The 27,392-nt window shown below is 51.5% G+C and overlaps 1 protein-coding gene across 1 annotated transcript; it reads right to left on the bottom strand.

Annotated features, from left to right (window-relative positions):
- Positions 1-7,475: 7,475 nt before the first annotated feature.
- On the bottom strand, positions 7,476-14,122 carry KLF2 (KLF transcription factor 2). The gene is made up of 3 exons (XM_064280917.1): positions 13,980-14,122; positions 12,479-13,298; positions 7,476-11,788 (listed from the first exon to the last, which is right to left on the bottom strand). The coding sequence occupies exons 1-3, from the start codon at positions 14,052-14,054 to the stop codon at positions 11,613-11,615; spliced, it is 1,071 nt and encodes a 356-aa protein (XP_064136987.1). The 5' UTR covers positions 14,055-14,122; the 3' UTR covers positions 7,476-11,612.
- Between the last annotated feature and the right edge of the window lie 13,270 nt (positions 14,123-27,392).

The following is a 27,392-nucleotide window of genomic DNA, read 5'->3' as shown; positions in this document are numbered from 1 at the left end:
CAGAACAGAACTGCTCTGTAGGATTTTCTAGGCTGTAATCTCTATGGCAATAGATTGCCAGGCCTGTCTTCTGAAACGCTGCTGGGTGGGTTCAAACGGCCAACTTTTCAGTTAATAAAAAAACCAAAACCTGTTGGCGTCGAGTAGATTCCAACTCATGGCAAATCTATAGGACAGAATAGAGCTGCCCCATAGGGTTTCCAAAGAGCGCCTGGTGGATTTGAACTGCCAACATTTTGGTTAGCAGCTGTAGCTCTAACCACTAGGCTACCAGGGTTTCCTTTCAGTTAATAGTTGAGTGCAAACCCTTGCCACCACCCAGGTATAGGGGTTAGGATCCCAGCACATACTTTGAGGGGATGCAATTCAATCCATAACAGAGTGCTTGAAGGACGGGCCCAAAGCTTATGGTCATCACCTGCCTTAATCCTTTCATGGCTCCCTATTGCCCTGCAGACCAAGTCAAGCTCTTTGCTCCTGTATCCCTAGCCTGGCCCAGCTGTCACACATGACTGACCTTGTGCCCAAAGCTCCCTCAACCCTTCCCAGTCCCTGGGTGGGTCAGGTCCCCCTCACAGAGCCTGTGTAGATGCCACCTCCCCACCGTCGGATGGTGAGCCCCCAAGTGCAGGGCCAGCCAGTTCACTGTGGCCCCCACATGAGCCAGCACTCGTGGGGCACTCAGTGAATATTCTGGGGTCAGGTTTTGGGAGATTGGAATGGAGACAGGGCATCCAGGTGGCCTGGCCAGCATCAAGGTCCAGAGGTGAGAGACCAGGAACTGTGAGACAATCATGAGCCCTAATGTTGAAGGCAGGAATGTGGGGCCCCGTGAGGCTGGGAGAATTAGCTGTGGCCCCAGAGTGTGTGAAGGAGGCAGGTGGAGGCATGGAGCCTTCTGGAACTTTCTGGGCAGGGCAGCCACTGGGTCTGCATTTGGGGGTGTTTTGGATTGAATTGTGTCCCCCCAAAATATATGTAGGAATCCTAACCCTATCCCTGTGGAAAGGACCCCTGGTGATGCAGTTGTTACAGCACTTGCTGCTAACTGAAAGGTCGGTGGTTCGAACCCACCAGCCACTCCGCGGGAAGATGTGGCAGTCTGCTTCCGTAAGGATTTACAGCTTTGGAAACCCTACGGGTCGGTTCTATTCTGTCCGTATGCTGTGAGTTGGAACTGACTCGATGAGAGTGGGTTTGGTTTTTTTGGTTTATACCTGCGGATGTGATCCTATTTGGGAATAGGATTTTCTTTGTTACGTTAATGAGGCCGTATCAGTGCAAGGTGGGTCTTCAACCGACTCACTTTCGATGCCTGAGAAAATAGATGCCACGTAGAGACTGCCAGGGAACAAGACAAACACCTGAGAAGCTGAGGCAAGGGTTTTCCCTCAGAGCAGACAAAGAGAGCACCTTCCCCTGAGCCGGTGCCCTTAATTTGGACTTCTAGCCTTCTACACTGTGAGAACATAAATTCCTGTTCTTTAAAGGCACCCACTTGTGGTATTTCTGTTGCAGCAGATCTAGGAGACAAAGACAGGGGTCTGGGTAAGGCACACTCTGCCCTCCCTGCTGTGTGATATTGGGTGAAGCATGGCCCTCTCTGATCCTCCGTTCACCCCTTGCATAGAGAGGGCCTGCCTCTCCCCCAGTTCCACCCACTCCACTGACGTTTGCCACATATCTCAGGACTGAAGGAGCTAAATCATTTGAACGAAGTCGATGAGTGTATGGCATTGAGTTCTCTGTCTCAGGGTGTGGGTGGGTGTCAGCTGTGTGGTCAGAACCCTAATGGACGAGGAGAGGTGGCTACTGGAAGAATGAGGGGAACAGCATTCAGGCCGCTGGGACAGCAGGTGCAAAGGCCCTGAGGCAGACCTGAGGGGTGGGTGCGTGTGTGTGTTTATTCCCAGAGCCATAGATGGCACAAATGTGCCCTGTCCTGCCCTCCCCATGGCAAACAACAACAACAAGAAAAATTGAAATAGGTGAAAGCTGGGGCATTGAGAATTTCTCTTCCTTTTCTGCCTCCTTCATGGGATGGGTGGGAGACTGACCATTCGGTCTGGCACAGCTAAGGAAAAACCCTAGTCTTCAGATAACTCAGGGTTGAGTCCTGGCAGGATTCCTTAGGTGATGCAAATGGTGAACACCCTCGGCTGCTGACTGAAAGGTTAGAGGTTCAAGTTTCGCTCATAGGTGCCTCAGAAGTAAGGTCTGATGATCTTAAAAAAAAATTTTTTTTTTTTTTAAATCAGCCATTGAAAACACTATGCAGCACAGTTCTACTCTGACACACAAGTCAGAATTGACTCACTGGCAACTGGTTTGGTTTGGGGTCCCGGCACCACTGTGTGACAAGGAGACACCTCTGGGCCTCAGTTTCCCTGTCTGTGGGCACGAGCCAACGGTGTCTCTGAGGGCTCTTCCCAGGTCATGGTCTTCAATGGAAGGAAGGTGCTGAGGTTGAACCTTGTGGGTCAAAGCCAGGCTCCAGCTTCTTCCCCTCCACTCTTGGCACAGCCATCTGGGGCCTGGCCTCACCTGGGGGCCCTGGCTCTGGCTCTGAGGCTCTGAGGCTCTGGGGCTGCAGAGACGCTGCCGATGCCCCTTGGATGGACTGACACTTGGTCTGTGAAATCGGGCGCAGGGAAGCAGCCATGATTTTAGGCGTGCCCATGGGGTGCCTTTGCTCGGCCAGGGTTCACCGAGCTGGGATTTTGGGCCTGCCCTGGGCTGGGCACTGGTGAATGAGGCAGACCTGGCCCTGTTCCAGAGATGTTCGCAGTGTGGGGCCGTTGGAAGGACACAGATGATAACAAAGGACCATAGAGGAGAATTTGAAATAGTAGCAAGTGCAGAGGCACCTGGGTGGCACAAACTGTTGGCACTCCTCTACCAACATACAGGTTGGCAGTTTGAACCCACCCAGCAGCACCACAGAAGAAAGGCTTGGCAATCTACTTCTGTAAAGACTTGTTATCGTTGGATGATGTTGCGTCAATTCTTTTCTCCCACCGAGTCACTGGGTGGATTTGAGCTGCCAACCTTTTGGTTAGCAGCTGAGCACTTAACCATTGTGCTACCAGGGCTCTTCATAAAGATTGCAGCCAAGAAAACCCTAAGGAGCAGTTGTACTCTGTAATACATGAAGTTAACACAAGTCGGGATCAACTCAACGTCAACAGGTTTTGTTTTGTTTTCAGTGAGTGCAAAGGAGAAATGAAAGAGGTTGATGGCTACGGGGTTGGGTAGGTGGTCAGAGAGCACCTCACTGAGGCTGAGACATCTGAGTGGGGATGTGGGGGCTAGGAGGGGTGGGTGCAAGAAGAATGGGGGGAACAGCATTCTAGGTCGAGGGAACAGCAGGTGCTAATGTCCTGAGGCAGGACTGGTGGGCATGCTTCGTGGACAGCAAGAAGGCTGGTGTGGCTAAGTAAGCCTGGGGTGGGGTGGGCGCCATGATATGTTTGGGATTGTTCTAGAATGGTGGGGAGTCTCTAGAGGATGGTGTCTGATTTTACTGGGGAAACCAAACTGTCCCCAGGATGGGGTCCCTGTACAGGAACCATTGGGTCCAAGGCTCACATGCCTTTCAGATGGAGAAACAGCCCCAGGCCATCAGTGACTGCCCATCGTGGGCAGCCCGGGGTGGCTGTGGGAAAAGAACATACCATTTCAGGCAGACCTAGTTCCAATCCCTGCTCCAGCACAAACTCCCCGTGAGGCTCAGCTAAAGAGGCTTACCTCTTCAAGCCTTCATTGTCTCATCTGTACAATGGGCATGACAGCAGGATCTACTTCAAAAGGTCAAAAAAGAGGTTGCTGTTGTTAGTTGCTCTCAAGTTGATTCCAAGTCATGGCAACCCCATGAACAACAGAAGGAAACACTGCCCGGTCTTGTACCATTTTCATAATCATTGGTCCGTTGTTGTGGCTATTTGTGTCAGTCCAACCCATGGAGGGTTTTCCTCATTTTCACTTATTTACCAACCATGATGTCCTTTTCTAGCGATTGGTCTTTCCTCATGATATGTCCATAGTAGAGGAGCCCTGGTGGCACAGTGGTTAAGTGCTCGGCTGCTAACCACAAGGCCAGCAGTTCCCACCCACCAGCTGCTCTTGTGGGTGAAAGATGTGGCAGTCTGCTTCCGTAAAGATTACAGCCTTGGAAACCCTATGGGGCAGTTCTACTCTGTCCTCTAGGGTCGCTATGAGTCGGAATTGACTTGTTGGCAACGGAATGGGTTGGGTGTCCAAAAAAGTGAGTTGAAGTCTCACCATCCCTGTGTTTAAGGAGCATTCTGGTTGTATTTCTTCTAAGACTGATTTGTTCTTTCCTCTGGCTGTTGTGTGCTGCTGCGTTGGCTAGGACTCATGGTGACCTTGTACCAATATGAAACATTGCCCGGTCCTGTACCATCTTCATGGTGTTCGAGCCCACCCTTGCAGCCACTTCTGGCAGTCCACGATATCCTTTGTCAATACCACACTCCGCAGTTGGAATGCGCCATTTTTCTTTCATCTTCCTTTATTGTTGTCCAGCTTTCGCGTGTATATGGGGCTATTGAAGAGCCCATTGCTTAGGCCAGACACACCTTAGTCATCAAAGTGACAGTTTGGCTTTTGAAAACTTTGTAGTTGTTGTTAGTTGCTGTTGAGTTGATTCTGACTCACGTGACCCCACGTGTGCAGAGTAGAACTGCTCCATAGGGCTTTCAAGGCTGTGTGACCTTTCAGAAGCGGATCGTCAGGGCTTTATTCCGAGGCGCCTCTAGGTGGGTTCAAACCACCAACCTTTCAGCTAGTTGTTCAGTGCTTAACCGTTTAATTCACCCAGAGACCCCATCTTAAAACTTATAAAGCAGTTTTTTGGAGCAGATCTGCCCAATCCAGTATGTCATATAAAGCCCTATGGATCAAACCGGGTAACATCCATGTCTTGGTGGTCTACTGCTGCTATAACAGAAATACCACAAGTGGATGGCTCTAACAAAGAGAGGTTTATTCTCTCACAGTCCAGTAGGCTAGTAAGTCCGAATTCAGGGCGCCAGCCCCGGGGAAGGGTTTCTGTCTCTGTTGGCTCTGGAGGAAGGTCCTTGTGATGCATCAGTCTTCCCTTGGTCTGGGAGCATCTCAGCGCAGGAACCTCAGGTCCAAAGATGTGGTCTGCTCCTGGCACTGCTTTTTTGGTAGTATGAGGTCCTCATTCTCTGCGGACCGCACCCCAGGGAAACTCCCTTTACATTGGCTCAGGGAGGTGACATGTGTGAGGGTGGTGTTACAATCCCACCCTAATCCTCTCAACATAAAATTACAATCACAAAATGGAGGACAACCACAGAATACTGGGAATCATGGCCTAACCAAGTTGATACACAAATTTTTGGGGGGACGTGATTCAATCCATGACAGCAGCCCGTGAGACTCTCAGCCCATGGTAATCTCCAAGCTGACCTGCACTCCTGTCCCCCACCTCCCACCTGTGGAAAGTCCCCACTGTCCTCTGGGTTATTATTCTAGCTCTTCAGCCCCCTGGCCCCTGCCCCGGCCCAGGCTTGCTCTGGAGCCTGCGTTTCTAACTACTCCTCCTAGCCGAGATTTTCCTTGAAAATGAGCTTCCCAGGATGTTCAGCTGGGAACACCAAGAAGGAAACCTCGAAGGAACTTAGCAGGGCTTCCAAGACCCGCAGATCTGTGTGTGAAGAAGTCGGGGTGCCCGATTCATTTGCACCATGAGGGAGAGTGGTGGAGGGCAGCAGGCAGCCCCAGGTTCAAGCTCAGCTCCACCACCCACAGCAGCTTGGGGCCTCTGGATAAGCCCTCCCCTCTCTGAGCCCACTTCCTGCTCAGTAGAATGGGTGATCCTCCTTTCCCTGGGCTTGTTGAGAGGACTGGAGGGGAGAATTTACTGGAAATGCCCGAGTGAGAGGAGCTGCTCCAGCATCTGAGCGCGACACCCGCAGCCCCGGGAAGCATGGGTTTTAGTCACGCTTGCTTGTCACTTGACAGTGTTTGTTGACATTGGCTCTGGGCAGAGGCTCAAGGCTGAGTCAGCTCTGAGTCACTTCTGCTTCTCTGAGATTCTCTGCTCCAGGCACCTGGAGTGTCTGCTGAATGAATGGACGTGGGGGGCGGGAGTGGGGAGGGTGAGAGACAGAGAGGGAGGGGGAGCAAGAGAGGGAGGGTGAGAAAGACAGAGAGACAGGGACAGAGACTACACACTTGGAGTGCTACTGAAGGAATGAATGGGGGGAGAGGGAAAGACTGAGAAAGAGAGAGACAAGGAAAATGAGAGAGAGCACGAGGGGAAGGGGGAGAGAGAGGGATGGAGAGACAGGGAGGGAGGAGAGAAGAAGGAAGAAAGAGAGAAGAGGGAAAGAGAGAGACAGAATGACAGAGGGGGAAAAGAGAAAGAGAAGAAGGAGGGAGAGAGAGGGAGGGAGGGATAGAGACAGAGACACAGAGAGAGACTGCAGAAACAGAGAGAAAAGAGAGAAGAGATGGAGACAGAGAGAGAGCAAGTGCCTTGAAGTTGGCATGCCACCCTCATTAGGGCTGACTCACTGCCAGCCCCACCTCAGGGCTGGGTGCTGATTTGTCATTTCATCCTCGCTGCAGTGTTCCCACTTTCTATACGAGGAAACTGAGGAAGGGAATGCCACACAGCAGATCCGAGGGATTCCATGGGAAAGAATTGGTTTGCCTAAACAGTGATCCTCACCTGTAGCAACTCTGCCCCCTGGGGACATTGGCAAAGTCTAGGGACATTTGTGATTGACACAAGGGGGGAGATTGTTACTAGCTTCGAGTGGGTGGAGGCCAGGGATACTCTCAACACCCCACAGTGCACGGAACCGCCCCCACCCCAGAGAATGTCCCAGAACCAAATATTGCAGCATGACCCAAAGAATTAGGAGCTGCCGGCTGCTGGTGCCTCGTCAGCTGGCTCTCCTGCTGCCTCCGTGCCCCTGGGTGCTGAGTCAGCTGAGCTGATGGGACAGGCACTGTGTCGGGGTGGGCAGGTCCCCACCTTGCTTTCTGACAACTCCCCTCCCCCTACACAAACCCTTCTGCAGCCTGGGTGCCCAGGGACACCTGGGATACAGGAATCAGCTGGCAGAAAAGGGCTCTGTCACTAGGGGTCCTTCCCTGGCCATGTCGGAATCCCCCACCTCTGGAAGTCCAGGGGACAATCTGAAATATGGCCAAATATATATATGTGCACAGTGCCTGCATGACTGTGGTAAGAAGCAATCAGAAACAACCCAATCGTCAGACAGCAGAGGACCACCTGGATAGCCAAATGCAGCCAGGAAAAACGACAACCACGTGTTGTGGTTGTTGTTAGCTACCATCAAGTCAGCCCAATTCATGGGGACCCCATGCACACCTGTCCTGTGCCATCCCCACCATCAGTTGCAGATCAGACCATTGTGCTCCACAGGGTTTTCACTGGCTGATTTTTGCAAGTCAATCACCAGGCCTTTCTCTGTAGTCTTAGTCTGGAAGCTCCACTGTTTAGCATCCTAGCAACATGCAAGCCTCCACTGACAGATGGGTGCTGGCTGCGCATGAGGTGCATTGGCCAGGAATAGAACCCAGTTCTCCCACATGGAAGGCAAGAGTTCTACCACTGAACCACCACCACCCCCAACAAAAACTACCAAGAAAAATGCTTGTAATTTTGAGGGGAAAAAAGATATACAGGTTATCACAGCCAGGTGAAAGCAATTCAGCCACTGACCAGATTCCACCCTCCAGAAAATGTCTGATTGGGGTTGAGTTGAAACATAGAGGGTGAATTTGCTCTTTCTTTTTTGATGTTTAGCATTTTCTTTAATAGCCATGGACACCAGGACTTCTTGAACACAGAGGGAACGGGTCTAGGTGCCCTGCGTTCACTCTCACTTGGATCCTGAGAGTGCCTCTGACCGTGAGGTTTTATTAAACATGTGCCTCTGGGTTACGTTCGCCAGCAAAGCTTGCTTCCTGGGACAGGCCTGCCTCCATGTTACCAAAAGCAGAGCTGACTTTTTAGGATCCAGAGCAGGTTTCAGCCACTGCCTCACTGACATTTGGTTCAGGAACATTCTCCGTGGTGGGGGCCATCGCGCGCACTGCAGGATGTTGGGCAGCATCCCTGGCCTCCACCCACCAGACGCCAGTAGCACCGCCCCCCCAAGTATGACAACCCAAAAATGTCCCCAGTTATCGCCAAATGTCCCCTGGGAGGCAGAATTGTCCCTGGTGAGGACCCCTGGGTTAGGGGATTCCACTGACCCCCAAGAGACTCTGCATCCCCTAATCATCTGACCTACTGAAGCCCTGGGAAGCTGCACATACTCAAATCCACACAGAGTGGAGAGGGAGAAAAAAAAAAACCAAAAAACAAAAAACCCCCGTTGACAGAGTAGAACTGCCCCATAGGGTTTTCAGTGAGCAGCTGGTGGATTCCAACTGCCGACCTTTTGGTTAGCAGGTGACTACTTAACCACTGGAGAGAGGAGGGAAATCACAGAAGCCGGAGGGTCACCCCGGTTTATACCGTCTAACCCACTGGGAGTTTATTCTGGTGTATGGTGGCAACGGGGACTGACCTTGTTTTTTCTAAAGAATTCATGCAGGGTTTCTCCACCTTGGCACTGCTGACAGTTGGGGCTGCACTGTTCTCTAGGCGGGCGGGGGGGCTGTCCTGTGCACTGTGGGTTGTTGAGCAGCATCCCTGGTCTCCACCCACTCGATACCAGTAGCACACACCCCTTGAGTATGACAACCATGAAAGTCTCCAGACATTGACAAGTGTCCCTAGGGGAAGACCAAGCCACCCCTGGTTGAACCACAGATCCAGGAGATATTTAATGGAAGTTGCAACTGGGGATTCAGGAAAAAACCCAAAAACCAAACCAGTTGGGGGTCAGTGGTCAGTTCTGATTCCTGGCAACCCCACGTATTTCAGAGGAGAACTGCTCCATAGGGTTTTCAGTGGCTGATTTTCCAGTTAGGTCACTAGGCCTTTCTTCTGAGGCACCTCTGGGTGGACTTGAACCCCTAACCTTTCAGTTAGCAGCTGAGCACATTCACCATTTGCACTACCAAGGGACTCTGAGATCCAGGAAGGGGCCAGCCCTTTGCCTGACCCTGTGTCTCCAGCTCAAACACAGCTGCATTAGAGGGTGACATTTTCTATTTGGCACGTTGGGTTGGAAGCTCTCAAAAAACAGAAACTCAACAGCTTCAGTCCCGTTTCAACTGGCCTCTCACCCAGTTCAGGTGCCGCAAGGGGAACCCTGGGCGGTGTTTTCGAACAAGCAAGGAAAATAGCTTACACTGTTAAGTCTAAACTCATTAGAAAGCCTGGAGACCCTTTAAAAATGTCTTTAAAGTCCGTTTTCAGTCTGTCTTCTCCTCCAGCGCCCCAGAGCCTGGGTCTGAGCTGGGAAGTGTGTTTCCAGGGTCCCAGGCCACCGCTGTGTTCTGGGACTGTTTCTGCAGAAGCTGCACCCAGAGAGCACAGGCAGCTCAAAAACACACGCGTCCTTCAGCGCCCGCGGAAGTGGGCCAGGGCTATTTACCCGAGAAAGATGAATCAGATTGTCATCCCCATTTCTGCTTTTTGTGGATTACCCAACGCCCTCAGCTGTTTCCAGGGGGAGGAAGGAGGGAGGAAATCCCAGCCTCTGTCACAATGGGGGCGAGAGTTTTAAAAACAGGTGCTGCTTTAACAAGCTATTTTCACTTTCTGAAAACGACTTGTGCAATGGTTGGCAGCCATGGGGACCCGGGGCACAGAGAAGGGGGTGGCAGGGGGACCTGCCAGAGAAGACTCTTGGGGTGGGGACTCCAGGACAAATTACTCAATAACCACGGTACGTAGAGGCTTACTTGTGCTTCCTTACTTACTTACTTACACATTTTCACGTGGGTTTCACCACATCAAAGATGTGGTGAAAAACGGGTGAAACTGTGCACTACAGATTAGTAAGTAAACACAAGTAAGCCTGTGCGTACCTCGCTTACTGGTTAATCCTTCCCGGGGTGGGGTGCAGGGGTCTTCCAGGGGCTCTGCCATCTGTTGTGATGCATTTGCACAACGACATCTGTGGGGGGGGGGGTAGGGTGGGGGAAGAAGCAACGAAGTCACAATTCCTGCTGGTGAAGCTAGGGGACCTTCAGGAGGCAGACAAACCTGGGCTGGCCCCTAACTCCATGACTCCATAGCTATCTCATTTGAGCCTCAGTTTTCTCATTTGCAAAAGGGCACCATGCCTGGCCCTCCAACGTGGGTTTCTTTTTCTAACAGGACGGGAAGCTTACCACTAGAAAAAAAAAAATCCTATTAAAAGGCAAGATGTTGTTGTTGTTAGTTACCCTTGGGTCAATTCTAACTCATGTCAACCCCATGTGTGCAAAGCAGAACTGTGCTCCATAGGGTTTTCGAGGCTTTGAACTTTTGGAAGCAGATCACCAGGCCTCTTCCAAGGTGCCTCTGGGAGGGTTTGAACTGCCAACCTTTTAGTTAAGTAGCAAGACTAGTAAAAGACAAAGCTCATCAGAAACTCCAAATATTACCCATAAATTTAAGCTCCCTAGGAAGACTGGAGAAAACGCTGGTGGCACAGTGGTTAAGAGCTACGGCTGCTAACCAAAAGGTAGGCAGTTAGAACCCACCAGGTACTCCTTGGAAACCCTATGGGGAAGTTCTACACTCCCCTATAGGGCTGCTATGAGTCGGAATCGATGCGATGGCAGCGGGTTTGGTTTGGTTTGGTTTTAGGAAGATTGGAGATCTGTGCCTGCACACTCCCAAAGTTTGGCTAAAACCGCAGAAGCTTTCAGAAGGCGGCTTTTTTCAGTCCTGAGGCTGCCACGTCAGTGGGACTGGCCCTTTCTCCAGGGAGGCAATTTATGGCCCAGGGAACAACCTTAAAATAACCCTCCCTCAGTCTTAAAATGCAGTGTTTAAATTTATAGGGAAACCCACAGGTTCCTGGCAGCTGGGCACTGCAGATGGCAACCCTGGGCACAGGTCTGGCCAGAACCATGCAACACTCTTCTGCCAGGCGACCCTCCACTAAAGCCCTCCCCAGGCCCCAAGCAGGCAGACTAGCGCTGTGATTTTTGGAAAGATGCAAAACTTTTTTTTTTTATTTTATTAAAAAACAGCAAAAAGTTTTTTTCTTATAAAAACGAAACAGGCGTTCAAAGTGCCCACCGTCTTCCTATTTACATTAATACCATATCTGTCAGAGTCGCTATGTACAATATTATATAAAAAACGTCGCAGACAGTACACATTAAGGCTGTATTTCTCACAAGGCGTAGAGCGTCGAGCCTCGAGCCTCTAGTGTAGACCCGGAGCAGGGAAGAAGACACTTAATTATTGCACCATTTTGAAAACAAAACTCGTCAAGGAGGATGTGGGCGTCTTCTCCCACCGGGCCTTCCGTGGGGGCCAGGGGCCGGGTGGGCGGACCCGGGGAGCCCCTCGGTGGCCACGCTATGCCGGGCCCGGTCCTCTGGGCCTAATAAATACCAGTCACAGTCAAGAAGGGGCCGCGCCGGCGTGTGGGACCTGCCACAGCCAGCGCGGGGGGCGGGGGGCGTCCTGGCTACATGTGCCTCTTCATGTGCAGCGCCAGGTGGTCTGAGCGCGAGAAGGCGCGGTCGCACAGGTGGCACTGGAACGGCCGGTGGCCCGTGTGCTTGCGGTAGTGCCGCGTGAGCTCATCCGAGCGCGCGAACTTCCAGCCGCAGCCGTCCCAGTTGCAGTGGTAGGGTTTCTCGCCTGCGGGGAGGGGGCAGGGCGAGCCTCAGTTTCCCGCTTTTGTCCCCCGGCGTTCGCCCCACACCCAGAAAGTGGCTACCCTGGTACCCGGAAGTACACCCTCCAATGTTCTGAGCCCCTAGGGCTCCTCAGCATGCGCCCCTCACTCCCCAACCTGTAAACCTCGCCCCTAGAGAGTCCTAAGCGCACGCCCCCTCCTCAACGTTCTGAGCCACGCCCCCAGAGGAGCATCAGCCTGGTCCCAAGGGATGCTAAGTGGACACCTCTACGCCCACCTCTTGAGCCACACTCCGAGAGGGTCCTCAGTCTCGCCCCCAGGGGGGTCCCCAAAGGGCTCCTACTCTACCTCCTGAGCCACGCCTCCAGGGTGGTCCTCAGAGTGCCCCTACCCTCACCTCCTGTGCCACGCCCCCGGGGATCCTCAGCCTCGCCCCCCAGGGGGTTCTCAACCAGCCGCTGCCCCCACCTCCTGAACCTTACTCCTAGGCATTCTCAGTCTCGCCCCTAGCGGGGGTCTCCAGTGGGCTTCTACCCCACCTTCTGAGCCACACCCCAGGAAAGTCTCCAGCATGCCCCTACGCTCACCTCCTGAGCCACGCCCCCAGGATCCTCAGCCTCACCCCCAGGGGGTCCTCAACCGGGCCCTACTCCCACCTCCTGAGCCCCGAAGAGGTCCCCAGTGCGCCCCACCTGTATGCGTGCGCAGGTGCGCCTTGAGGTGTGAGCTCTTGGTGTACGTCTTGCCACAGCCGGCATAGCTGCAGGTGTGCGTAGCCGTGCGCTTGCGGGGCCAGGAGCGGCGGCCGCGCTTGGGTTTGGCCTCCAGCAGCTCTAACGGCGAGGCGGGCGGCGTGAGCAGCCCGCGGGCGGCTGGCGGCGCCAGGCCGAGTGCGGCAGCAGCTGCAGCCGCGTCGTCGAAGAGGCCGAAGGCGGCGGCGGGCGGCGCGAAGTGTAGGCCCGACGCGGGCGCGGTGCCAAAGCCTGGGCCCCCGAAGGGTGGCGGGAAGGCGGCGCGCGGCCCGGGCGCAGGCAGGCGCGAGGGGCCGTCGGGGCTGAGTGGCGGCGTGTCGCAGGGCGGCGGCCGGCCCACGGGGCCCCGCAGGCAGGCGGCGCCAGGGCCTCCCTCGCGCTTGAGGCAGCGCGGCCCGCGGGCCAGGCTGGGCGCGCAACCGTAGGCGCTGCCGTCGGCCTCGGGAGGTTCGGCCTTGACTGGGCGGCAGGGCGGCGCTAGGAGGAAGCGGCCGTGCACCGCGGGCCCCGGCGGTGGCCCCGGCGGCGGCGGCGCGTCCAGCTCCGGCCGCAGTAGCTCGGACACTAGGCCGCCCGCGGGGGCGCCGTAGGGCGGCGGCGCGCCGGGCTCCGGGTAGTAGAAGGCGGGCGGCTGCGGCTGAGGTGGCTCCGGGGCGGCCTCGGCGCCCAGGCCGTCCAGCCCCATGGACAGGATGAAGTCCAACACGCTGTTGAGATCGTCGTCGGTGCCACCCGTCTCGGGTTCGGCGCGCGGCCAGCGCTGTGGGCGACAGGGCGACAGGGACGGGCGTGAGCGCGCGGCGGACCCCCGGTTGCCATCGCTGCCGCCCCCCGCGCCCGCTATTCCTGCTGTCCCTGGTCTCACCATCCCCTTCCCCGCTGTCCCTAACTCGGCTCCCTGATGTCCCTGCAATTCCCGCCACCTGCGTTCTACTGCCCGGCAGTCCCGAAGCCCGCTGACCCGGCTGCCTCTGGTCCCCACCTCCCGCGCTCGCCGTCCCTGCCACCCGTGTTCTACTCGCCCGTCCCAGCCCCGATTTTCCTGCGGTCCCCGATGCATCCCGCGCTAGCTGTCCCCCCTCCCCGCGGTCCCTGCCGCTCCGACCGCCCGCTGTCCCCCGTCCCGCGTCCCCGCTGCTCAGCGCGCCTGCTGCTCCCACAGCCCGCGTTCCACTGCCCCGCCTACTCCCGTCGGGATTTTCCTGTCGTCCCCGCGGCCCGCATTCTACTGCCCTACCGCATCCTGCGCCCAATGTCCCTGCAGTACTCTGTGGTCCCTGCCTTCCCCGCCACTCCCCCCGCGCGCAATCTCTGCCCCTGCAATCTCCGCCCCTGGCTTTCTATTGCCCCCAGCGCCCGCCACCCTGATGTCCCCGCCGCCCGCGTTCTACTGCCGCGCCCGCCACCCGGGCCAACCCGGCAGCCCGGGCCGCGCCCTCACCTCCTGCAGGCCGCGCTCGCGGCACGGGCTGGCGAACGTAGCAAAGGACGGCAGGATGGGCTCGCTCAGCGCCATGGCCCGGGCGGCGCGGACGCGGACTGGGAGAGGCGAGCGGCGAACGGGCGGGTGGGTCGGGACGCGGGCGGGACGGCTCTGCGGCCGCCGCGGGCCCGCCCAGCCTTATAGGCGCGCGCGCACGGGGGCCGGGCCACGGCGGCGGCGGCGGAAACGCGTCCCGGATGGGGACGAGCTCGGGGCGCAGCCTAAATTTAGCCGCAGTATATAAGCCGGCGGGCGGCAGCCGCTGGGCCGCTGCGGCCGCCGGGGCTCTGTGCTAGGCCGGCCAAGCCCCTTTAGCGCCGCCAGGCCCCGCCTCCTGTCCGGCCCGCCCCCGCCCGTCTCCCCGGCGACGGCGTCAACACGCGCGCATAACAGCGGCGGGACGCCCAGGGCTCCCCGGCTCCCGCCTGTGTGAGGCCTGGGAGAGCCGGGAGGGGACCCGGTACCCCGACTGCCACATAGACCCCTGGCTTCCCCAGACTCCTGCTGGCTTGGGAGACTAGTCGCTGCGACCTTGGGGCGGGGGGGGGGGGGCGAATGTCCCCGGGGCTGCTGATGGTGGCGAGACGCCCCGCCCCCCTGGGCCCCTGATGGTTGAGGTGAGCCCACTGCTCTGGAGTGGTTTCCGAGGCCCCTGGTGGATGGGGAGATTGGGAGATTGGGCCCCGCAATCTGGTTTCCAAAGGGAGGGGTGTCCCTGGAACCCCTGATGGATGGAGCACCCCACAGCTCTCCAGTAGTTTCCAGGACCCCTGGTAGATGGGAAGGTTGGGTTCTGCAAGCCTGGGAGCGGCAGCTCTGGGACCCCTGATGGTGGGGAGACAGGACCCCACTGCCTGTGAGGGGGTCTCTAGGACCTCTGATGGTTGGGGAGATGGAAGCCACATCCCTCGAGTGGTTCCTGGAGCCCCTGATGGATGGGGTGATGAACTCCCCTCCCTTCAAGATTCCTGATGGGTGAAAGGACTGGGCCTCCGCTTCTGGGGGGGATCCAGACTTGGAGGGAACTTTGAGGGGGGACAGGGCCCCCAGTCTCTGAAAGGGAGGCCATCGGCCCAGCCCCCTGATGGCCTGTGACCATCACCCTGTACAAAACTTACATGATACAACTAGAAACGTTTAAAAGAATCCCTCCAGACCATAGAAACTGAGGCCTGAGGGGCTGGGAGGGGCTCCCAGTCCACCCCAGTGTCTTACTTCCTTGGACAAGTGAAGAGACTCAGAGGACAAGTAACAGTCATTCCTCCACCAGGGTCCCAGCACCAGGTGGACCCCCTGGTGGGTGCCCTGTACACACAACCTCTTTTCCTCCTTACTCCAGCCTGCAGGCCAGGGACTGTCACTCTCTCGCTGTGACTGTGTGAGGCACCATCCAGACACTTGGGACACAGCAGCCAACTGAACAGACCAAATGCCTGCCCTCAGGTTTCCGCTTTGTGGGGGGAGACAGAACAAACAAGAAATTAAGGTGTATCCTGTGTTGGCTGCTGGTGGGAATGTAAAATGGTACAACCACTTTGGAAATCGATTTGGTGCTTCCTTAAAAAGCTAGAAATAGAAGTACCATAGATCCAGCAATCCCACTCCTTGGAATATATCCTAGAGAAATAAGAGCCTTTACACGAACAGATACATGCACACCCATGTTCACTGCAATACTGTTTACAATAGCAAAAAGAGGGAAGCAACCAAGATGCCCATCAACGGATGAATGGATAAATAAATTATGGTGTATTCACACAGTGGAATACTACTCATTGATAAAGACCAATGATGAATCCGTGAAATATTTCATATAGAATAGAAAATGATACTGGTGAGGAGTGAGCTTCTTGGTTCAAACAGACACATGAGACTATGTGGGCAGCTCCTGTCTGGAGAGGAGATGAGAGGGCAGAGGGGAACAGAAACTGGCTGAATGGCATGGGGAATACAAAGTGGAGAAGACTGTGCTGTCTCATTAGGGTGAGAGCAACTAGGAGTATATAGCAAGATGTATATAAATTTTTGTAGGAGAGACTGACTTGATTTGTAAACTTTCACTTAAAGCACAATAAAAATTAAAAAAAAAATGTATCCTGTGTTGGGATAGGACTCATGGAGACCCCATGTGTGACAGAGTAGAACTGTGTTCCATGGGTTTTTCCTGGGTCCCTGGGTAGCACAAAGTTTGTGCTAGAGTACTAACCTAAAGGTTGGCTGTTTTAATCCACGCGGCAGTGCTGCTAAAGAAAGGCCTGGCAATCTGCTTCTGCAAAGAAAACTGTGGAGCTGTTCTGCTCTGTAACACATGGGGTTGCCACGAGTCAGAATCGACTTGGTGGCAACAGATTTTTTTGGTTTGGGGAACTTCATGGAAGGAGATCACCAGGCCTTTCTTCCATGGCACTGCTGGGTGGGTTCAAACTGCCAACCCTTCTGTTAGTAGTTGAATGCAAACCATGTGCACCTCCCAGGGATTTGTGTTGGGATAGAGTTCAGAAAGAAAAATAAGTCAAGGATGGAGATATGAAGTGAGTATGTGTGGGGGAGGGGTGGTGAAATTTTGGCTCCAGGGCCTCATGGAGGAAGTGATACTTGAGTTGAGACCTGGAGAAAGTAAGAGGGAGCCACATGGGTATCAGAGGGAGGGCATCTCAAGGCAGTAACCTGGTGCTGGGATCAGATGTTGGCCTCTGGAGTTCAGGATCTACTCCTCTGGGCTGCAGGTGTCCTGGTTGCCATCAGCTGCTGTCCCCCACTCATGGTGAGGGGTGGAGGCAGTCCCTGCAAGCTGATGTCATCTGATCAGAAAGGTTGGACTCTCAGCCCCCCATGCAGATGACTCTGAGCCTTCACATGGTCCAAGGCTGGGGGTGCATCAATGGCTCCAGGCCCAGGTTCTCAGAGGAGGAGATGAGGCCAGGAATGGCTCTTGGCATTCTCCCCCAGGCCTCCCCTTCCTTCTCTGGCCACTTTGCCTTCTCTGGGGCGAGGATACCAGCTGAACCCAACAGCCAGGGCTGCTGGTGAAGATAGCACAACACAGAGACCAAGGATCCCCTAGGCCCACACCTAGACCCTCCTGGGCCCACCTCTGCCGTGAGTCAGCCAACTGTGTATTCAGCAAACACTTGTTGATAAGCCCTATTTGCTAGCAGTGGGGACCCAAAGGTGCTGAAATGCCAGGCACAGGCACCTAAGGGGGTGAGAATCCCCTCTGAAGCCTTCCCACCAAGGCTGGGCTCCTTGGGTCGGCCTCAGCCACTTACCTCTCGCTGTGTGAACTTGAGCGAGTGGTTTTGCCTCTCTGGGCTCACCACTTTCTCATCTGTAAAACAGTTGTTAGCTGCCATTGAGTTGGCCCTGACTCACGGCAACCTCGATCGTGCACAACAGAGCAAAATAATGCCCATGATCAGGTGTAGATTAAACTGTTGTGCTCCATAGGGTTTTCACTGGTTGATTTCTAGAAATAGATCACCAGGTCTTTCTTTCGAGGTACCTCTGGGTAGACTCAAACCTCCAACCTTTTAGGTAGCAGCCGAGCGGGTTAATCATTTGCCCCACCCAGGGACTCCATGCATATGCATGTACATATACATAGTCGTCGTTGTTAGCTGCTGTCCAGTTGGCCCCCGACTTGTGGCAACCCCATGCACAATAGAATGAAATGCTGCCTGGTCCCGTGCCATCCCCAGGATCGGTTGTGCATCAGACTGTTGTGATCTGTAAAGTTCTCATTGCCTGCCTTTCAGAAGCAGACCACCAGACCTTTCTTCCCAGGTTGTCTTAATCTGGATGCTCTGCTGAAACCTGCATCATAGCAACATGCAAGCCTCCACTGACAAACGGGTGGTGGCTGTGCGTGAGGGCACTGACTGGGAATGGAACCTGGGTCTCCCACGTGGAAAGCGAGAATTCTACCACTAAACCACCACTTCCCCATCAAGAAAATGATAGTTTCCTTTCCTTCTCTTGAAGTGTCATTGATTAGTTCCTGAAGGGTGGGGACCAGCTCTATGTCTGTGACCCTGTACTCCCCTCATACTCTCATTTTCATTTTTTTTCCATGTCCCTTCCACCTTTAATAGTCTGGGTCAAGGAGGCAGGTCATTTCTCCCTTGTTGTTGTTGTTGTTAGGTGCCATCGAGTCGGTTCCGACTCATAGCGACCCGATGCACAACAGAACGAAACACTGCCCGGTCCTGCGCCATCCTTACAATCGTTGTTATGCCTGAGCTCATTGTTGCAGCCACTGTGTCAATCCACCTCTTTGAGGGTCTTTCTCTTTTCCGCTGACCCTGTACTCTGCCAAGCATGATGTCCTTCTCCAGGGACTGATCCCTCCTGACAGCATGTCCAAAGTATGTAAGACGCGGTCTCGCCATCCTTTCCTCCAATCCATTGATATTAATTGGTTTCATTCAGATTCAGCAGGGAAACAGTGCTGTAATTGACTGGTGATGTCTGTCATAGGCAGAGGATTGGATAAGTGGTACATATGAAGCTTCCTGTTTACTATTTTAGTGGGTTCTTTCACTGTGATGAACATTGAGCACCGTCTCTGCTGGTGGACTTGGAGTGGAAGCTAAAGACGTATATGGCCTGTTTCCGCCCATAGAGAGTTTACAATCTACTTTCCCTGTGTCCTGGCCATTTCTGTTGTTAGCTGCCCTCGAGCTGGCTCACACTCACAGCAACCTTATGTATAACGGAATATAACGTTGCCTGGTCCTGCGTCATCCTCACAATTGTTGCTATGTGTGAACCTACTGGGAGCTATAGCTGCTAACCAAAAGGTCAGTCGTTCGAATACACCAGCTGCTCCTTGGAAATTCTATGGGGCAGTTCTAACTCTGTCCTATAGGATCACTATGAGTCGGAATCAATTTGCTGGAAAGGTTTTGGTTTTTTTGGTTGAACCCATTACTGCAGCCACTGTGTCAATCCATCCCATGGAGGGTCTTCCTCTTTTCTGCTGATGTTCTACTTTACCAAGCATTCTAGTATCCCTTAATTTTTTTTTCTTATATATACATATATATATTTCCTAGATGTCTTCTATAATGCAGCCCTTCTCTCCCCTTACCAACCAGCTGCGTGGGTTTGGTACAGCAATTGTGTGCGCTTCCTTGGCCCAGCCTCTAAGAGCAAGCACTCAAGCATTCTGCAGAAAACACGTCATGTCAAATACAGCTGAGCTTTCAAGACAAGTTCTGCACAGTCTGGAGGGTTTATAGTCATCATCACATTACAGCAACACTGGGCAATGACTCCCAACGGCCTCGACCACGTGTTTCTGCTTAGGTTTGCGCAAGAGTTTCACAACATGTTGTCAGAGTTGGCTCTCCTGTTGCAAAGATGTGCGTTTCTCGAGGACGCGCTGGGACACCTCCGCGAGCCAGCTTCTTATCGTGGGTCACCACTAGTCACCAAGGCAACACTTGCCCATTCTCCTCACTGTCTCTGGGGTTTCCTTATTGCTCTACGAACAATTAAACAGCCTTTGTGTGGGGAGGTGCGGGATTTCTGTTCGGTGGATGGCGGATGGATTTCTTCGAGAACCCCTCACCAGCTCCTCCCCAGCCGGGCAACACGTGCTCTGGTCTTGTTGATGCTGAAGACAGGAGGGAGTAGGGAGCAACATTTATTAAGCACCTACACTGTGCCAGGTGCCAGGCCCCACGTTGAGTTGTTGTGTGTGTTCTGGTTTGATTCTTACAGTGGGACGTTCAGCAGGTTGATAAGGATGAGAGAGGGAGTTCTCAGCTGGGAGCCTTGGCGTGTTGATCGGGACCTGAACCCAGGTCTCCCACATGGAAGGTGAGAATTCTACCACTAAACCACCACTGTCCCGGTCAAGTAAATGGTGATTTTTTTCTCCCTTCTTGCTGCTAGGTGACCTTGAATGGATGACTTTGAGTAAATGACCTTCCCGTTTCAAGCCTCAGCCCTTCTTCCATCCAAGGGGCAGGATAACACCGCCCACTCACATGTTTATGGAAATAGGAGACGTCATACACAAAGAAAAAGGCCCCAGAAAAGGCCTTCAGTATTTTTTATTTAGAGTCCCTGGGTGAGGCAAATAGGTGGGCAGTTCAAGTTTACTCAGAGGTACCTCAGAAGAAAGGCCTGGCCACCTACTTCCAAAAAATCAGCCACTGAAAACCCTACGGAGCACGGTTCTCTGACACACATGGGGCCACCAGAAGTCTGAGTCAAGCGGGCAGCAACTGTTTTTTGTTTTTTTTAACTTGGTCTGGGGGAGGGTAAGAGTTTGGAAAGACCTTTTAAACAGAGACTTGCGGGCGGAGGGGTCTTGTTCAGGAGAGTGATGGAACTGAAGACGCTCTTTTTTTCTTTATTGTGCTTTAAGTGAAAGCTGACAGTTCATGTCACTTTCTTATACAAAAACTTACACACACAGGGTTATGTGACCCTAGTTGCTCTCCCTATAATGTGACAGCACACTCCTCCTTTCCACTCTGTATTTCCCATGTCCATTCAACCAGCTCCTGTCGCCCTCTGCCTTCTCGTCTTGTCTCCGGACAGGAACTGCCCATGTAGTCTCATGTGTCTACTTGAGCTAAGAAGCACGCTCCTTGCCAGTATCATTTTATGTTTTAGAGTCCAGTCTAATCTTTGTCTGAAGAGTTGGCTTCGGGGATGGTTCCGGGCTTGGGCTAACAGAGAGTCTGGGGGCCATGTCCTCTGGGGTCCCCCCAGTCTCAGTCAGACCATTAAGTCTGGCTGATGACATTCTTTAGGTCTGTGGTTTGGATATTGTTAGGGGTGGCTCATGTACCTCGTCCTGAAGCTACAGTTCATTATGAGTAAAGACCCACTCAAGAGATTTTTTGTTCATTTGTTTAAACGGAGACTTTTTTGTTACCTGTTGGCTGTGACACCTAGGCCAGCAGTTGCATTTTTGGGTTTTGTTTTCTTTTAACAGATTCATTAAGGTATAATTTACATACCGTGAATCTCAAGCGTGCAATTCAATGATTTTTTTTTTTTAGCGAAATCACAGAGTTCTGTGACTGTCACCACAATCCCACTTTAGAACATTTTCATCACCCCGAAAAGACCCCTCCTGCCTCTTTGCAATCAATCCCCGCTCCGACCCCCAGCCCCAGGTGCCACCGATCTTTCTCTGTGTTATTATTAGTTGCTGTTAAGTCGGCTCCAACTTATGGTGACCCCATGCGCAACGGAATGAAACATTGCCCGGTCCTGCACCATCTTTATGATCATTGGTATGCTTGAGTCCGTTGTTGCAGCCATCGTGTCATTCCATCTCATTGATGGTTTCCCTCATTTTTGCTGACCCCCTACTTTACCAAACACGATGTCCTTTTCTAGCAATTGGTCTATTATTACCAGTTGCTGTCAAGTCAGCTCCAGCTTGTGGTAACTCCATGTGTGTCAGAGTAGAGCTGTGCTCCACAGAGTTTTCAAATGGCTTATTTTTTCGAAGTAGATCTCCAGGGCTTTCTTTCAAGGCTCCTCTGGGTGGACTCAAACTTCCAACCTTTCAGTTAGCAACCAAGTGAATTCACCATCTGCATCACTCGGGGACTCCTGATTGGCCTGTGGATTTGCCTTTTCTGGACACTTTACGTAAATGGAATCAAACAATACGTGGTCTTCGTCTGGCTTCTTTCCCTCACGTCACGTGTTTGAGATTCATTCGTTTTGCTGTGTCTATCAGTGATTCTCTCCTTTCTGTTGTGCAGTGGTGTTCATTTGTTGGGATGGACCACAGCTCGTTCATCTGTTCCCTTGATGATGGATGGTTTTCACCTCGAGTGTCCTGGCAGCCTGCCCCGTGTTGGCCCTGGGCTCATCCCTTCAGTAAGCAAGCAGTCAGACTTGTCGGCCTCCCTGGTGCACCCTACCAGGCAGAGAAGGCTGGCATCCTGCCCTCTCTGCTGGCCTGTGTGTTCTTGTGCTCATGTGCTGGACACAGCAACCCTTCTGACTTAGTGGGGAGAGGATCGGTGGCCCCTGGGCCTTGGTCCGGTAGCAAGAGCTTGAGCCCCAAGAGGCTAGGGGACCCTTGGCCTCTCCCTGAAAGCTGGCACTGTTCCCTCAACTTGCCTCCTACCTTCAGGGAAGGTTGAATCCTCATTCCTACAGATAACAAGCTGTAGGAAGCCACCCCCACCCCAGGGAGTGTCCCCTCTGCTCAGGCTCCTGGCTGTGCTTTTGTCAGCAGGTGGAGGAGCTGACCTCATTTTGGATCCTGATTCTGCACCTTCCTGGAGAACAGCTTCGAGCATGTTGCTCAACCTGCAGCACCCTCCCCTTCGAACGTAATAGGGCGGAAGATCATAATGACATTATTATATCATTATATACTCATTTATACATTATCATAATGATGGGACTGCCAAGAGATAAGCTTGATTTGCTTGCTGTAAATTGCTCAACGACTTCATCTAAAATTATTCAAGTTGTCCATCTTTCGTGGCTGGGTCTTTCTGGGTGCCTGAAACGGTTTCTTTTGAGAGCAAGGGTGCGTAAATATCTTTTGGATCCATTTTTTTTTTCACTTTGCAGTATTTTTTATTGAGATATAACTCACATAATTCACCGTTTTAAAGTGCATGATTCAGTGGCATTGAGACTATGTTGTGCAACCACCACCTCTGTCTAATTCCAGAACATTCTCTTCACCCCAAAAGGAAACCTTGTACCCATTAGCAGTCACTCCCCATTCCTTTCCCTCAGCCCTTGGCAACCATTAATCCACTTTCTGTCTCTTATGGATTTGCCTGTTCCGGATGTTTCATAAATGAAATCATACACTATGTGGTCTTTTGTATCTGACTTCTCTCACTCAGCATGTTTTTGAGGTTCATCCAGGTCCTAGCATGTATCAGGACTTTGCTTTTCTTTATGACTGAGTAATAGTCCATTCCCCCACGTGTCTGTCAGTTTGTTGTACTGTGGGGGCTTGCGTGTTGCTGTGATGCTGGAAACTATGCCACCAGTATTCAAATACCAGAAGGGTCACCCATGGTGGACAGGTTTCAGATGAGCTTCCAGACTAAGACAGACTAGGAAGAAAGACCCGGCAGTCTACTTCTGAAAAGCATTAGCCAGTGAAAACCTTATGAATAGCAGCGGAACACTGTCTGATATAGTGCTTGAAGATGAGCCCCCCAGCTTGGAAAGCACTCAAAAGATGACTGGGGAAGAGGTGCCTCCTCAAAGTAGAGTTGGCCTTAATGACATGGATGGAGTCAAGCTTTCAGGACCTTCATTTGCTGATATGGCAATGACATCCATTGATAATCAGAACCTGGAATGTACGAAGTATGAATCTAGGAAAATTGGAAATCGTCAAAAATGAAAGGGAACGCATAAACATCGATATCCTAGGCGTTAGTGAGCTGAAATGGACTGGTATTGGCTATTTTGAATCGGATAATCATGTGGTCTACTATGCTGGGAACAGCAACTTGAAGAGGAATGGCATTGCATTTATCGTCAAAAAGAACACTTCAAGATCTATCTTGAAGTACAAGCTGTCAGTGATAGGAAAATATCCATACGCCTACAAGGAAGACCAGCTAATATGACTGTTATTCAAATTTACACACCAACCACTAAGGCCAAAGATGAAGAAATTGAAGATTTTTACCAACTTCTACAGTCTGAAATTGATCAAACATGCAATAAGGATGCACTGATAATTACTGGTGATTGGAGTGTGAAAGCTGGAAACAAAGAAGAAAGATCGGTAGTTGGAAAATACGGCCCTGGTGATAGAAAAAAATGCTGGAGATCACATGATTTGAATTTTGCAAGACCAACGACTTCTTCACTGCAAATACTCTTTTTCACCAACATAAATGGTGAGTATACATATCGACCTTGAGAGATGGAACACACAGGAATCAAACTGACTACATCTATGGAAAGAGACAATGGAAAAGCTCAATATCATCAGTCAGAACAAGGCCAGGGGCCGACTGCAGAGCAGACCATCAATTACTCATGTGCAAGTTCAAGTTGAAACTGAAGAAAATTAGAACAAGTCCACAAGAGCCAAAGTACAGCCTTGAGTATATGCCACCTGAATTTAGAGACCATCTCAAGAATAGATTTGACGTGTTGAACAGTAATGACTGAAGACCAGACCAACTGCGGAATGACATCAAGGACATCATACATGAAGATAGCAAGAGGTCATTAAAAAGACAGGAGAGAAAGAAAAGACCAAAATGGATGTCAGAAGAGACTCTGAAACTTGCTATTGAACATCAAGTAACTAAAGCAAAAGGAAAAAATGATGAAGTTAAAAGAACTGAACAGAAGATTTCAAAGGGCAGCTAGATAAGACAAAGCAAAGTATTATGATGACACGTGAGAAAACCTGGAGATAGAAAACCAAAAGGGAAGAACACTCAGCATTTCTCAAGCTGAAAGAACTGAAGAAAATATTCAAGGGTCTAGTTGCAATATCGAAGAATTTTACAGGGAAAATATTAAACGATGCAGGAAGCTTCAAAAGAAGATGGGAGGAATATACAGAGTCACTATACCAAAAAGAATTGGTCCACATTCAAACATTTCAAGAGGTAACTTATGATCAGGAACCAATGGTACTGAAGGAGAAAGTCCAAGCTGCACTGAAGGCACTGGCCAAAAACGAGGTTTCAGGAATTGATGGAATATCAATTAAGATGTTTCAACAAATGGATGCAGCGCTGAAAGTGCCCTCTCGTCTATGCCAAGAAATTTGGAAGACAGCTACCTGGCCAACTGACCGGAAGAGATCCATATTTTTGACTATTCCCAAGAAAGGTGATCTAACCAAATGTGGAAATTATAGAATAATATCATTAATATCACATGCAAGCAAAATTTTGCTGAAGATCATTCAAAAGCAGCTGCAGCAGTTTATCAAGAAGGAGCTGCCAGAAATTCAAGCCAATTTAGAAGAGGACATGGAACCAGGGATATCATTGCTGATGTCAGATGGATCCTGGCTGAAAGCAGAGAATACCAGAAGGATGTTTACCTGTGTTTTATTGATTAAGCAAAGGCATTCCACTGTGTGGATCATAACAAATTACAGATAACATTGTGGAGGATGGGAATTACGGAACACTTAATTGTGCTTATGAGGAATCTATACATGAATCAAGACACAGTCGTGTGAATAAAACAAGGGGATACTGAGTGGTATAAGGTCAGGAAAGATGTGCGTCAGGGTCGTACCCTTTCACCGTACCTATTCAATCTGTATTCTGAGCAAATAATCCAAGAAGAACGGAGCATCAGGATTGGAGGAAGACTCATTAACAACCTGCGTTATGCAAATGATACAACCTTGTTTGTTGAAAGTGAAGAGAACTTGAAGCACTTACTGATGAAGATCAAAGACCACAACCTTCAGTATGGATTACACCTCAACATAAAGAAGACAAAAATCCTCATAACTGGACCAATAAGCAACATCATGATAAACGGAGAAAAGATTGAAGTTGTCAAGGATTTCATTTTACTTGGATCCACAATCAACACCCACGGGAGCAGCAGTTGAGAAATCAAAACACCCACTGCACTGGGCAAATTGGGGGCAAGAGATCTCTTTAAAGTGTTAAAAAGCAAAGACGTCACCTTGAGGACTAAGGTGCGCCTGACCCAAGCCATGGTGTTTTCAGTCGCCTCATATGCATGCGAAAGCTGGACAATGAATAAGGAAGACCAAAGAAGAATTGATGCCTTTAAATTGTGGTGTTGGTGAAGAATATTGAATATACCATGACCTGCCAGAGGAGTGAACAAATCTGTCTTGGAAGAAGTACAACCAGAATGCCCTTTAGAAGCAAGGATGGCGAGACTACATCTTATGTAATTTGGACATGACGTCAGGAGGGATCAGTCTCTGGAGAAGGGACTTGGTAAAATATGCTTGGTAAAATAGAGGGTCAGCGAAAAAGAGGAAGACCCTCGACAAGATGGAAGACCCACACAGTGGCTGCAACAATGGGCTCAAGCATAGCAACAATTGTGAGGATGGTACAGGACCAGACAGTGTTTTGTTCTGTTGTGCATGGGGTCGCTATGAGTCGGAAGCGACTTTGCGGCACTTAACAACAACAACAATATTCCATTGTATGGATGGACCACACTGTGTTTATCCACTCAAGTTGATGGACACTTGGGTTGTATCCACCTTTTGGCTGTAGGAAATAGTGCTGCAATGAACACTGGTGTATAAGTGTCTGAGTCTCTGTTTTCAGTTCTCTTAGGCAGACACCTAGGAGCAGAATTGCTGGGTCATATGGTAATTCTATGTTTAAATTTTTGAGGAACCTCCAGATGGAATCCATTTCAAAAGCGCAGCTGTGCTGGAGAGAGTGCTGGGGTCTTCTAGACATGCTTATTTTTTCCCCCTCCCTAGAATACTTATTCTTGGAGGACATTTTTTTTGATTATGTATGTACACACACTTGTTTCTTCTCTCTATCCCTACAATGGTTCTCTCTCCCCTACACATATTCTCTCTCCCCCTTTTTCCAGGGACAGACGCTTCTCACCTCTCCCACCAGGAACAAACCTACGGGCTGGCCGAGGAGTGTTGACCCCATCCCCTTGCTGTCAGGCCAACCAGTTGCCGTTGCATTGACCCCCAACTCATAATGACCCCATGTATCTAAGAGTAGAACTGTTCTCAAGGCTGTGACCTTTTGGAAGTAGATTGCCAGGCTTTTCTTCCAAGGTACTCCTTGGAGGTGACTTGAACCTCCAACCTTTCAGTTAGCAGCAAGCATGTTCACCGTTTGCACTACCCAGGAACTCTCTTGCTATTGGACAGGTGTCATGGATTGAATTGTGTTCCCCAAAAATATGTGTGGACTTGGTTAGGCCATGATTCCCAGTATTGTGTGGTTATCTTCCATTTTGTGATTGTTGTATTTTCCTGTGTTGTAAATCCTAATCTCTGCCTGTGGTTAATGAGGCAAGATTAGATTGTGTTAAAGAGGATTAGGGTGGGACGTAACACCCTTACCCTGGTCACATCCCTGATCCAATGTAAAGGGAGTTTCTCTGGGGTGTGGCCTGTACCACCTTTTCTCTCTCAAGAGATAAAAGGAAAGGGAAGTGAGCAGAGAGTGGGAGACCTCATACCACCAAGAAAGCAGTGCCAGGAGCAGAGCGCATACTTTAGACCCAGGGTTCCTGCTCAGAGAAGCTCTTAGTCCAGGGAAAGATGGATGAGAAGAACCTTCCTCCAGAGCTGACAGAGAGAGAGAGCCTTCCCCTGGAGCTGATGCCCTGAATTTGGACCTCTAGCCTACTAGAGAAACTTACTGTGAGAAAGTAAGTTTCTGTTTGTTAAAGCTACGCACT

Source organism: Loxodonta africana, chromosome 3 (assembly GCF_030014295.1).
Source record: "Loxodonta africana isolate mLoxAfr1 chromosome 3, mLoxAfr1.hap2, whole genome shotgun sequence".
Classification (NCBI taxonomy): domain Eukaryota; kingdom Metazoa; phylum Chordata; class Mammalia; order Proboscidea; family Elephantidae; genus Loxodonta; species Loxodonta africana.
Note: the sequence above shows the minus strand (reverse complement) of the source record. Positions and strands in the feature narration are given on the sequence as shown.